This window comes from Cyanistes caeruleus, chromosome 6, assembly GCF_971803275.1.
Source record: "Cyanistes caeruleus chromosome 6, bCyaCae1.hap1.1, whole genome shotgun sequence".
Lineage (NCBI taxonomy): Eukaryota > Metazoa > Chordata > Aves > Passeriformes > Paridae > Cyanistes > Cyanistes caeruleus.
In genome coordinates, this window is record NC_141706.1 from 36,179,238 (window position 1) to 36,193,193 (window position 13,956).

Genomic DNA, 13,956 nt, shown 5'->3' on the forward strand with positions numbered 1-13,956 from the left:
AGTGTCTGAGATTATATATAAATCTAAAATTACTGTGTATGAAACCATTATTTTTCATATTATATACTCAAACAGCCCTCTGAGAAAAGTCACATCTCTAGAAAGCACAAGATATTAAAATGCAGTGGTTTGGTGGGTTTTTTTATATTTAATAATATCAAAGACAAGTTTAGTAGACAATTAATGGAAAAAATAATGACTTAAGAATGAAAAAGCAATAGTGAGGACTGCTACTACAGTTCTCTGTCCAAATGCTGCTCCAGCATAAATGAACTTACAGTAATAATCAGAAGGGAAAGTTTTCCTTTTATGGCTGAGGGATTTCTCCCAATATATTCTGCACCAGAAATTGTCTGGAATGTCCACTGGTCTGATTTGATACTCAGGATCCTGTTCTGCTGTGGGACATTACCAGCATAAGAGTAACCTGTATGGTGGAGAGGAAGATCCTTTGTTCTTTTTCCAGTCTAACAGAGAACTAAATAGTAGAGCACATGGATGGACAGACAGACCCCTTGTTTGTTTTCCAATGCATATTATCCTGGCAGTTGGGTTGTGTCTTAGCACAAGATTCATGTGGTATGCCAAGAAAGGCAGCCTCTGACATCAGCACCTTCCATGACTTAGATGTTTCAGTCTTAACTATGAGCCCCTTTATAAAGGGGAAAGGAGCAAGAGAATTCTGCTTTAAGATAAAGCACAACCTGGATCTGTCAGACATAGACTGAATACTTGTACAAAAGACCCTTTTCTTCCATCTTGGAATATCTTCATTGTTTCTTTGAAAAACCCCATTTATCTGTATCCACCTGCTTTGGTCTCTTGGTTAGATGGTAAATTCAAGATGGGGGAATTATTCTGGATCTATATGATTTGGTCTGCATGGTCTGCCAGGAACTGGTAGGTGTTATGGTGATTCAAATAATGAAAATAGACTATCAAGAGAAAAACAACACTCCCAGACAATGAGAGCAAGAAGCTGGTCACAAATGTGGTTTGTCATTTGGCATGGAGTCCACATTACTCATGTCAGTGGTTTGATTGCCTCAATCCACTGCACTCTCTCTGCTTTGGAGCTGGCCTGGATGTAGTAATGAATGTCGTTTTTGGTGATGATTTTGAAGAGGTTGCCTTGCACATTGCCCTTCACTCCTGCAGAGAAAAAAACCCAACAGATCAGGAGGGTGCAAAGAAAATCTGTCTGGCAGATATGAAACTTTGTAGTCTTTGATTTCCCTCTTCAAAACCCCTGCAAGTGTTCAAGGCCAGACTGGACAGGGCTTTGAGCAAACAGGTTGAGTGGAAGTTGACCCTGTCTGTGGCAGGGGGATTGGAACTAGGTGATCTTTGGGGTCCCTTGCAACCCAAACCATTTGTTGATTCTGTGGTTCTATGCAAATACAGTGTAGACATTCCTGCCATAGATTGTATGAGCTGCTGTGCACTCTACAACATATCTAAAATAGTCTCTGTTTAGGTGGAGACTGTTACTTGAGTTATACACTGTAATGATGAACCCCTACTAGTTTGCACAGTAGATTAGATTTTCTCCTGCCCATAGCTGGGTTCCAATTAGCAAGGAACTCCATTGTTCATCATGTCCCCCTGCTCCCAGACCAAAGCTTTTTCAGACCTTCTCTTTAGAAAGATGTTCTATATTTGATATCTACACATTGTGCTTACTGTCATAAAATAAATTACTTTAATAGCAGAAACACACACCTGTGACACATTCTAGACAAATGCCTGAGCTAAGCCTGTGCTCCAGAAGAACTATATTTTTTATTGCTGTCTTTATGTGTCCCCTACATTTGGGTTCTAGCAGGTCAGAAAGGAAATAAGTTGAGAGGACACAGAAACAGATGGCTTCAGAGGATGCCTCAAGACTTTGAGTTAAATACCACCCAAAAATAAAGTGTTTTCTATTTGTCTGTTACCTCTGGAATATTAATCATCCTTAGGATATTGTCAGAGGTCATATGACTAAGAAAAGCCCATATAAAGAGAACACCCAAGAACATGTGGAAATAATGCTAAAAAAGAAAGTCCCCATTGGTGTGGACAACTCAGCAGAACAGGGATTTGTGACATGCTTTTTCCCTTGCTTGCAAAGGGAAATGGGAAGTCAGCCCACTTGTGCATACAAGCAGCCATATATATGAACCCACACACAAAAACTGTATTGCTATGACATAAATATAAATATATGAAAGTTTAGAGGCTTGTGCTCACCTGCTGGGACTCCGTTGTCCTCCAGAGCTGAGACAAGACAGCCACGAAGAGAGAATCCACCTACTGGTTTGTTATCTTCCTGCAAAGAAAAAGGAAACAAGACATAGCTGGAAAATATCATAATTTCCCAGAGCAGAGGCATTACTTTTATGAAGTTGGAGATCTGAAAATCACAGTTTTTTTCAGGCATGAAACTTCTATGTCACAAGATAAATCAATTAGAACATGTAGTTAAATGCATTACTGTATTTTTTCAGTCACAGACATTTCTCTGATGTAGCTGGGCATGGTGTAGATCAGTTAAAAGCACAAGGAGAGGCAATCACACTTCAAATATATGTATGGTTTTATCAATAACAACATACAGAATTGTATATATTTCTGTAAGTATTTATCTTTCTGCTTTTCACTGAGACTGTATGGGAAGAATCTGTCTCTTTTCCCTAGTTGGCTGGCACTCTTGTTTCTTGTCTTCAGGTTCTGCAGCTTCAGCTTACAGCCTTACAAGGGTAAGTTGCAGTGAAAAAAAAAACCAAAACAGCATGGAAGAACAGGAAACAAAAAATGATCTGGCTCCATAAACTCTTTTCACTGGTATGTTGTTTCTATTCTCTTTAAAAGTCACATAAAGCATTTCTATACATGTTCTTCTTGCAATCCTCTTTGGTACCCTAAGTATCTGAGTTGCTCACATAGATTATTATATTCATGAACACCAGTTCTACTTTTCATGAGAAAGTTTAAAACTGAGTAGTAGAAAGTCCTGTAAATACTTTGCCATTGAGAAGACCCTATTCAATGCTGGAATAAGGATGTTAAAAATCCCAGTACCAGTATGATCCTGAAATGGTGGGACTTCAGCCCAGAAAGATCACAACCCAGGAAGAAACTCTGCAGGACCATGGTCCCAGACTGTGAGGGTACAGCAAAAGACCAATCCCAAGAAGACTGTTGATGCTCAGCTTAGGAAATGGAATCTCACTGGGAAAAAGGACAGAAGATGCAGGGATACAAACTCCTACAAGGACAACCTCCTAGGGTAAGGTATAAATTGGAAAGCTCTAATTCCTGGAAATGGATAGAGGAACCCAGAGTGACAGAAACATTTACAGCATAATTGTATCTTCATTATAATGTCTATGTCTCTAAAAGGATTTCTGGGGATGGTAACTCTCCACTTACTTACCTTGGTGGGATCATAGTAATGCAAAAAAGCTGGATCAGCTCTCAAAACAAATTTTCTCACCTTCCAGTTTTTCCTCTTGTGCCCCTGCAAAATGGAAGAATTAAAATTACAACCTCCTGAAATGACCATTTTCCTACAGGCTTTAGGGGAGACATAAATAAACACCAAAAAAAGAGGGTTTTGACCCAACAGAGAAAAATATTTCCTAACATCCTGGTAATTCCCATGACCTTATCTTTCTTCTTCGTATGTTGACAATTCCTTTGTCTCTTCCTTCCCTGTGCTAAGAACTATGAAAGCAGAGTGACAGGAACAAATGGTTATATCCCTCATTCCTGCTTTTTAATTTCAGATTAAATATGGGTTTCAGATTAAAACCCCATGCTGTGTGTGCTCTGAGGGGTTTATGGCAGGTCCTTTTGCAGCTCTTTACACTTTCACTGCAGCCCTCTCACTGCTGCCAGGCTGTGCCAGCCCTGTGAGCATCCCCTCTCCTGGAGGTTTGCCCTGGGGCTGTCCCTGGCTGCTGTTGGCCATGGGCAGAAGCTCCTGGGCAGCTCTCGTGTTCTGTGGTGATGGGGGCTGCCCTGCCAGGGATGGCGATCCTGCAGTGCCCTGCCAACCCTCACAGCACCCTGGCAGCTGGAGGAGGGAGGGTTGGGAAGCATCTGGTGATCCAGTTTGCACAACACTAAAGCTCGGGCTCTGGGTACAAGGCTTCAGAACAAGGCCATGCAGTGCAGGGAGGGTTCCATTTGCAGGTGGCTTCTTTTGTGTTATTCTTTGAAAGAGTGACTGACCCTAAACTTGTTCATTGCAAGCACTGGAAACTATGTCTTCCAGACCAAGGGTCAGGTCTTGGAAACAATTATTGCCAACAGGTACTTGTGCCCAAAAAACCATGTTTCACTACCACCAAAGCACCCATGTGTACGTGAGTGACTACCCACAGGTAAATGTCCACTTCATACAAAGGTCAAGCTACTCAGCTTTGAAATTTGTCTGTGACCAGCAAACCATCATCACCGTTCACACTACCTGGATGGGATAGGTCAAACCAAAGGAACAGTGGCTCTGCCTGGAAGTGAATGTAACACCTCTGGTAGGATTTGGCGTTTGTGTGGTACTTCTGCTTTTGATCCTGTTCTGTTCTTTTCAGTATATGCTCAATATGTACAGAATATAACAATTAATCCTGCCTGAGCAAGTTCCATAGTTCGCTTTTTTATAACTGGATAGTCTTAACTGCAAGACCTCAAGTACTGACAGGCAAGTTAGTTCTGCTGGGCACATCTCTCCAGCTATCATTGTCTAAGTCACATTTACTCTCTAAGAAACCCTAAGAGCTCTACTTTTTCTTGTTTCCTGGGGCAGGTTCCAAGACTATGCTTACCTGTTTCACTAAGAATCCTTGTTTCAAAATTGTGCCACTTAATTCAGAGATGTTGAAATGTACCTCTTCCTTGGAACTGGTATTTTTCTTACTGCTCTCAGCCTGCAAATAGGGAAAAGACAGTTGCACTTTTCTTTTTAATCTAAAACAGACTTTTAATTACAAAACTCTGCATTTTATTTTTCATTTTAATTTCCTCAGCTGTTTTTAGCTTGTATTTCCTGAGTAAATTCTACTCCATAGCTCTGCTGCTCAACCTTGTAGGACCAAGATTCACAGGCAACAAGTTCCAGCTGTAAATCTGTACTTGCTGGCTATACGTGCTGTGGCCTTGAGCTGTAGCACAACTACAGCACTGCCTCCAGTACATGCAGACAGCACAGCACTCCAGGGACACACCTCTTTTAATGCCTAATTATGTAATTTGTAGATCCCTCCATATCCATGTAGCTATTTGGCTCCAGCAAAAGTGCCAGTGTTAGTGCTGCTAAAAGACTAGAGCTGCTCCTTCTGCATTTACTTTCTCAGCCTTGCACATTTACCCTTGCTTGCATGCTGTGCTCCTCTACCCCAAATGTAAGAGATACCTCGGGGTACGGACGGTCTGGGACACGGCAGAGACCTCTATAGTCGAGTTAGATGTTAATAGTTTATTTCAGGGCGTGGGAGAAAGAGCCCTGCTAGGAGCCAGCAGATGAAGCTTAAAGCAGGTTCAGAGGGAACAATACAAAAAGGGGTAGAATATAAATATGTGATTTTAGGACTTAAGATAGCTAAGAAAGAGAGTAACAGAACAGAAGTGAGAGAGCCGGAAAAAGAGGATGAAAGAGAGAAGCAAGAGCAGGAAAAAGAGAAGCAAGAGAGCGAGCTCTCTTTTACAATATATAACTTATACATTTGAATATTCTATTCCTTTACTAACTAATCTTTATAAGTATACTAATACAGTAACATTTGTGTGTGACTTACAGAAATTGCTGCTTTTGCATATTTTTAGTTATCTCAGGGGTACTTCGGACTTTTCCTTATAAGGCTGGGGAGAGGGGTCTCAGCTTAGTTTTATTGGGGGAAAGAATGTGTTCTGGCATACCAGACCAGTTTCTTTGAATTATTCAAACCATGCCTTCATTTGTATTTATTCCTTAGCCTTTCTGGCTAAGGAGTCATATTTATAATTCCTTTCTAATTCTACCTTTCCAACACCCAAATCAAGTGTGTGACGAGGGCCAGAGGAGGTGCCTCTGTCAGCAGCTGCATCACTTACAAACATGTACAGGGCGGTGGAGTCGTCCAGGAACTTCTCAGAGGGGTCGCTGGAGCGTGTGGCCTCAGTGCTGCGGACTCCCACGGGCCTGAGGAAGTTCTCGTCCATCAGCATGGATGCCAAGGTGACAGCCTCGAATCGTGACACAGCAAAGCTGTTGGAGATGAGCCAGTCCACCAGGGCAGAACCTGCAGGAAGAAAGGCAGCTCTCATACCAAGACAGTGTGCTCTCCTGAGGAAAGGCAGACGGTCTCCCGCTACACAGGTTTTCACTTGCTGAAACATTTCGGCACCATCCCAAAGATTGTCAGAGAAGTGCAAAGTTGACCAAATGCGTGGCGTTCTAAGTGTGCTTCCATACATCCAAAGAGCGAGAGAGAAAGGTGTTTGAGAGCTTGGCTGCACTGCCAGGTTCCACTGGGCCAGAGCTTATCCCACTAGGAAGGCAGTACAGCAGCTCCCTTGTCCCTGCAATGTGGCGTATCAGATGTGAGCTGGCTCTTTGCCTGCAGTAGGTGTACCTGTGAAAGTCTCTTTATATCTGTTGCCTTGATCCAAATTGCGGGTCAGCTTAATTCCAGTACTGCTGTCATACATTCTCTCCACTATGTTGCTGCAAACGAGAGCACAGCACAACATCAGCAGGTGAGAGTGACAGGCAGAAATAGCTTCATACTTCTGTCAGTGCCTGGCATGTCCTCATGATTACCCACAAAAACGTGGGAAGAATTCCAGGTACTCCCACAGAAGCACTGTCCTAAGTACATTCCAGAAAAACTTTACTCTCCCAATAGCAGCACTAAACAAGATGCCTAACAAGATGAAGTATCTTCAATTTAAAGCCCTTCAAACTGATATATTATCACCCTGATTTACCTGATCAACACAAATCAAATTAATGTAATTCTTCTGTTTCTTAATCAGTCTGTTTCCTCTTACGTAAGATAATGCACCCTAAAAATCCTAGTCTGGATTCCAGGTATCAGCTTTGAAAACTCAGCAATAGGGCACAAAGCCACCACCTGTTGCTTCCCTGATGTTACATCTTTTGAGGTAACACCTCTCCCCAGTGAGAACATTTGCAGCTGACTAGGAAGGCATTCAAGCCAGCAGTGAGGTGCCTGTGCACTCCCAGAAGATGATGGTCAAGAAAAAGTGCATTCCCTGGCTAAAGCATGTACAAACCTAGGACAGGACATCCAGTCCTGGCCACAGAGGAGCAGATCTGTGCAGAAAGGAGCTTCCCTTGACCCTCCCCATCCGTCAACTCAGGCGCTTTGCAAACTACAGCAAAAACAGAAGGAGGCTTCTTACAACACTTACTGGAGGCTGATATTTTCTAGCAGTTTGAAAGAGTTCTTCATTCTGTGAAGTTCTTGTACCTGTACTGGATGACCAGCATGAATAGCTCCAGTGATGTCCAAAGCCCAAGAGTCACGTTCCTCCCTGGAGCAACATTCAAGGAAATAGTCTGTATTTGTTTTTGTCTTTAGTTTGATGAGTAGCTGTGGAGAAAGAAGGACATAGCAATAACATAATTTAGCTATTTTTCTCCTCTTGCATTTTGCTTTTTTTAGCACTGGCACAAGTGACACAAATAAGTGTGACAGTACATCCTATCCAAACAATTCAGAGCAATTCTTGTTCAGAAGGATGGTGGGCACAAATCTGTGTTGTTTTTAGTGGTTTTGTTTGTTTGTTTGTGTTTTTGTTTGGGTTTTTCTGGCTCTTCTATCCCACTCAAATCTGTCCTGGTACTTAGGAGAGAGCAGACCACACAGATACCTCACAGAGAGGAAATCTGCATTGCTGCTATCCATGGGCAAGCAGAGAAACACAGGAGGCCCGTTTTCTTCCAGAGTCCTCCTGCTGAAAACTTTCTACAGCAGCAATATCTCATTGGTGAAGGAAAAAGGAATCTGATCTGGCTGCCTGGGAGCACCCCATGGATATCCACTATGACTTCTGAGATGATAATCTCCCTTTTCCCCCATTCTCCTCAGATTTTATTGGGGTGTTCGTGTCTTCTCTCCACACACTGTTGGACTGATGCATTTACATTTTTTCTCCTGACTGTGTGCACAGGAGTAGTGGTTGGGGGTGTTCTTTAGTTAAGAGCTGGCTCACATTTGGGCACAGGGAAGAGCAAAGACACAATAAGGGAGTTCAGTGCTTGTCCTGGTTACACTGCTAGTGGCAGCTTGCTTTTGGCTCGGCCTAATTCTGGAAGCACCCCAGTGGTATGGCTGCAGTAATCAAAGAAGCCAGGAGGAGAGGAAAACATAGGAAGAAGTTAGAAAATGAATGACATAGAGAAGAGATACATTTTTCCAGTCATACCGGTCTGTTCTCATATTCCAGGCATGGACAAGTAATAGTGCAGCCATCCAAAAGGATCCTGCCCTTTGGAGAAGGCTCCTTCTTGCCTCCTTCAATTTTGTAATACAGCAGCTTATCCTGAAGCAGAACAAACCATCTCACTTTCCAGTTCCGAACAACATGTCCCTGGAGGGGAAGAAATCCACATCACTGATTTTAACAGAAGCATTGAGAAATGACCATATTTTCTTCTTGGCTTCTTGTATGAAAAGTACAAAAAGTCATCATTCCTGTTCTCCCTGAAATACACATTTTAAAATAGCATAGCTCCATCACTATAAAATCATAGAGGAATAGAAAAGTGCTATGCTCTTTCTTCAGCCAGGGGAACTTCTTTGCAGGCCAGACTTGTTTTTTGTAAAAGCTCACATGAATTATCCCAAATAGCTGATGTACGTGCACACCTTCTCTGCTGACAGCACAGGCAGCAACAGGGCTAAATCCAAAACATGTGAGGGCTCTTGGCAACCAGCTCCTCCTCTCTGGTGACCCTAGGTGGTGTCTTTTTCATTTTGATGTAGCTCTAGGTGCCAAGTGGTTTTGCAAGGGCTTCGCTGGGTGAATTGGCTTTTCCTTACACCCCCCACTTACTGCTAATGAGAAGTTCATTTCAATCCTACCTGCCTCCAATCTCCTGGGCTAAAACATTCCCTGTGCTCCTGTTTCCTGTAAAGGAAATATGCTTTTTAATGACATAAGACTGAATGAAGGCTGCTGTTGAATGCCTCATGGATTATATAATACAGACAAATCCTCCTATTTTTCCTCTGTAAACAGCCCCCAGCTCTCTTTAGTCTGGTTAAAGGACAGCAAAGCCAGTGAGGGCTGGCACGAGCAGGCTCAGTCCTGTCTGATGGTGTCTGGTCCAGCTTTGCTGCGCAAGAAGCTGAGTTGTGTTTCTACAGGGGATGGAGCGTTACAGCCAGCAGGCAAACCAGGAGGTAAAGGAAGCTCTGACACCTGGGATAGGGTGGGCATGGCCAGAAGAAAGAAACATGTAAGGTCCAGTTGTGGCATGAATCAAAGGGGAAACCCAGCAATCTCCAAGTAAAGGTGGAGTAATGAGTCTCCAAAATCCAGAGCACTATAGATCCAATGTCTTCTAATCCACACTAAACACAATTTACCTATCTCGGGTTTGTTCTCCCCTTCCCTTTGTGTTCCTCAGTGTTTTTTTCCCCTGTTGTAAAGTTACTTGGCCATTTTTTCTGTATGTTCTTTGCTATGGCTCTATTCTTTCCTTCTGGAAAATGTTCCCTTTTCTCAGGAGGTCACCTTACCTTTTTAAATTTATCTTTACCTGAATTTCACACATTCATTTTTTATTTATAATTCATTACAGTAGATAATTCTGCCATATATAATGCATTTAGATAATCTCCTTGCTTTTGTTCTCTTCTTAAGAAAATTCTGTTTTCTTTACCTGATCCTATCCTTTTTTCTCTGTGGATCCTTGGTTCCCTTGTCCCTCAGTTTCCTTTAGTTGTCCTCTTTGTGGTCTCCTTCCTGTCAAGCTGTGTATTTGGGTGATATTGTACAGACTGTGGCAGTCACAGCTCCATGTGCTGCCAGGAACCTATTCCTCTCACACACTTGGTGCCTTAGCTTCCCATTTGAATTCAATAGTCACTTAAGAGCCAAAAGGTACAGCTGTAGCCCAGAGAGGAGGCCGGGAGCTGGGACTCCTGCTGCAGAAGGCGGGATGGAGAATAGCCCCTGTTCCACACAGAATTTCATGTGGCCAGTGTCTGGCTGGCCAACTGGCCGGGAGCCCTGCCAGGAAAACTCCTGACCAGGATTACCTTCATGTTAACACCAGAAACACTGCCACGTACTGTAGAAAAGCATTTCCCTAGGCGTGGCAAAGCTTTGAACAAACCTCTCAATCATTTTTTTCTATGAAATCAAGGACCATATTAATCATTGAGACAGGGTCTTGGCACTAACAGCAGTTTATGTCCCTTGCTAAATTGCCTCCTTTGTGTTCCAGCAATGATTTACTTGGTCCTACAGGGAGAAGTATTGGGAAGGTTGAAATCTTTCAGCTCTTTTCACCACATTTTGGCTAAATTTTTTTAAGAGCACTGCTATTTTTATATTGAGGAGTTTGGGAAAAAAGAAGTTACTTCAGATGCATTTTTAAATTTGCATTACTCTGATCCCCTTCAAAAAGAGTCATCTGTTTTCCATTCTCTCATATGAAACGGGAAACCCTGCACAGACACGTCACTGAAGAAGGCACAAGCTATCTTAACCCACTGCCAAAACTTCTCCTGCCTCTCCATCCTCCCATGGTCGCCCCACTGCTCCCCACAGAGGCGTGTGCGAGGTGCAGACATGTTTGCTTTCTAACACCTGGCTAATCCCGATGGCTAATTCACCTTCCTCTACAGAAATGCCAGCACGGGGAAGCTTGCGGGTGGGTGGTGAGCAGCTGCAGCTCCCCTGGTAGGCACCCGCACAAACCTGGAGGAGCTCCTTTCCCAGAGCAGGCAGGAGCCCTCCTTCCCTTGCCGTGAGCCCCGGCTCGCCCCAGCCCCTGCTCGTCCGACGGGACACAGAGCACTCACCCTCTTGACGAGGAAGCCCTCCTTCAGCACTCCAGCTTCTTCCTCCATCGTGGCCAGCAGGGAACAGAGCACAGCCCCCGCCCAGAATTGCCTGAGCCCTGGCAGCCTGTCCCTCTGCACATGATTTGTTTAAGAAAGCTCATTTTTCCTTGCTCCCCTCCTCCAGTGTGACGCAGACTCCCTCCCCTGGTTTTTTTACCTCCCTCCCTACCTGTGAGACATGAGTTAAACAGGGAGCTCTGATATATTACCTGCCCTCGGGGAAGTAAAACAAAGGGATGTCTAAAAAGGATCTTGAAAGAACTTCGCAGAATTTAGTAGAGCAAAAAATCACCACCGAGCGACCAGGCCAATATAAGCAGCTAGAAAATGACAAATCAGGTATTGCATGGGAGGGGGAAGCAACATTTTAAAAGCGCATTCCTCAAAACTTCAGACTAAACAACTACCACTTAAAATTTCTCATCTAACAAACCCATCTCTCAGGAGTTCGACAGATCAGCACAACTTGTAACATATAAGATACTATGATTACAAGGAGACTTTGATAAATCTTACAGTAACTTCTTTTGCTATATTTTCCCAAAGAACCTCCAAAGCACCTAAAAGTCCACTCGACTTTCAGTGACCCCTTGGCATAAAAACCAAGGTTCTCAACCTAATACCCTGAATCTTTACATAAGCAGGCTTTTAGTAAAGCAGCCTGATCCTTAAACAGTGCAGTGACCTCTTGTACCTCCTGAGTGCCTTGAAATAGAGTGCCTTTTGTGTCTAAATGCAATCTTAGCTGTTTATTGTGTTTTTGAAGAATTTAGGTACCATGATGACAAATCTGTTTAATAGATTTACCAATCTTGTCCTGATGAAGTAAACCAGTATTAGTATTTCAGAGTGCTGCTGTTCAGAAATAATAGCCTTTGCTGTACTGTCAGCATTCCATGACTCACTAAAATTAAGGTGATATATGTGGGCAGAGCTATGGGCTGTGATAAGAATTATAAGGTAGAGTATAGCAAATAAACAAAAGCATTCGTTGCTATGTAAAGAGTACAGAGGTCAGTAAGACAAAGTGACACCAATATCAAGGGGCACACTTTCATGTACCAAGGAAAAGGAACAAACAAACTTATCTTTATACATTTTTATAACTTTTAGCTAGGAATAGCGAGACACTGAAGAATTGAAACCAACACTGTACTGGAGACAACTCAGAGAAGAGTCCTGCAGAGGCCATGAGAATACAATGGGTGACTAAACACCGCTGGAAGTTAGAAAAGTTTATTCTGTATAAAGAGAAAACATGCTGGCTGAGATTTCAAAAGCAGAAGTTATCTATGTAGCTTCTACTGTACACCTTTTGCCTCTTGGGAAAAGGCAGGCAGCTACAAGGCAACAGGCTCAGTAAGTCCTATCACAGTATGTTTGTTCTTCTGTCCACCTAAAGTAAGTACAGTAACAGAACACTCGGAAAAGTACTTTTTTATGCTGTTATGTAATATTTTAAAAGTAAACAACGGAAATTTTAGTAATTTTTAAAAATATAATCGTAGCCTTAAAATAAAAAAACCCTGATAAAGTCAGCAGGAAAAAAAATAAAAAATTCAGCTCACCATGTTTTTTTGTACATCAGAATTATACTGGAGTGGAAAAAACCCCAGAAAACTTGAGTCCAGGTTCACAAGAGACATTACTGCTGCATGCATTTCCTGAACATGTATTCTTTATATAACCAGCTTCAGGAATACAGTGTTCCACCGTTTGGTATTTGAGGTTTGATTTCACATTGTTCAGCTTGTTACTGCAGGCAATTTATCCAAGGTGCTATTTCAGGCTAGAGAGGACAGGTAGGAGCTTGCAGGGGGCTCTCGCTCAGACAGTGATCTCAGAACTGCTCCATAAGCAGTCCTCACTGAAGATCTGACAAGCTCCTTTTCTCTAGCATGCAGACCACCCACAACTTTGCAGACAGATCTTGGCAAAATTAACATTAGCAACAAAGAATTCTATTGTCAAACTTCTGGTGAAAGGTGAAGCAAGCCTTGCTTCAGCTGGTCATTAAGTAACAGGTTTCCTATCAAGTACTTCTTATATAGAGCCTTCACTTCCTTCAATACCTCGACTCAAAGGTATTTCTTCAATACTTTGCATATTTATCATACACACGCCCCTTCCTCCCTGTCTCATTCTGTAGTTAATCAAGGCTGAAAAACTGCCCCTGTGTTGCTCCCTGAGGCTGAGTAAACACAGATCTTTCAGGGTCAGGTAGTATAAAATGAGTCAGTAGATCTGAGCTGTCGTATTCATGCATGGGCCGGGAATACAAGTTCTGGCATTGAACTCTTCCGGTGGAAAAGGACATGCTTTGATCTGTATAAACTTAGGGAGCTCTACATCGAATCTTCTGTGAGCCTTAAAACTCTCTGAAGAGGAGAGTACCCATTTCCTCAGATCTATTTTAGAGTGCTTTCCACATCAGTGTAGTAGTCTAACAAAAAAAGAACAGCTGAGTGCTTGACATTTTCTTGCCTTCAAAGTGACTCCCAAATACTTTATATGCTACAGAATTAATCCACAGTTCTGAGTGCAGGCTGTGCTGTTTCAGCTGGCTGACCCTGCTGGTACCTTCCACTCAGTGCTTCAGGAAGTATCACACAGCTGGTTCAGGGAACCTGCCCAAAGGAAAACCCCATCCCCATGCTCTGCCGTGCCCAGTGTGTATCATCATGTCACACAGGCACTGTGGCATTACAGACACCACAGTTTTCAAAGCAGCTTCTCAGGACTTTGCCCTCCAGTGCAACACCCCCATTAAATTAGTTCCTTTAGTGGATTAGGGATGAAATATGATGAAAACAAACCACATCAAAATAAAGCATGATGAAACATTTCTAGATAGAAGGGAAAGACAACAAGCATTCAATAGTATTCTGAC

At 42.8% G+C, this 13,956-nt stretch overlaps 1 protein-coding gene across 1 annotated transcript; it reads right to left on the reverse strand.

Annotated features, from left to right (window-relative positions):
* Positions 1-128: 128 nt before the first annotated feature.
* PLEK2 (pleckstrin 2) lies at positions 129-11,206 on the reverse strand. Its single transcript, XM_023928311.2, has 9 exons — positions 11,025-11,206; positions 8,416-8,580; positions 7,399-7,580; positions 6,597-6,688; positions 6,076-6,263; positions 4,812-4,913; positions 3,419-3,502; positions 2,233-2,311; positions 129-1,152 (listed from the first exon to the last, which is right to left on the reverse strand). Exons 1-9 carry the CDS (start codon positions 11,070-11,072, stop codon positions 1,025-1,027), a joined length of 1,068 nt encoding a protein of 355 aa, XP_023784079.1. The 5' UTR covers positions 11,073-11,206; the 3' UTR covers positions 129-1,024.
* Positions 11,207-13,956: the final 2,750 nt, after the last annotated feature.

What these genes read in the sequence shown, in the direction of transcription:
- PLEK2 (XM_023928311.2), bottom strand. Translation starts at nt 11,072, where the DNA reads ATGGAGGAAGAAGCTGGAGTGCTGAAGGAGGGCTTCCTCGTCAAGAGG. An exon ending in CCACCGCCCTGTACATGTTT is followed by an intron (nt 4,914 to 6,075) that starts GTAAGTGATGCA and finishes CCCTATTTGCAG; the next exon opens with GCTGAGAGCAGTAAGAAAAA. An exon ending in GGACAACGGAGTCCCAGCAG is followed by an intron (nt 1,153 to 2,232) that starts GTGAGCACAAGC and finishes TTTTCTCTGCAG; the next exon opens with GAGTGAAGGGCAATGTGCAA.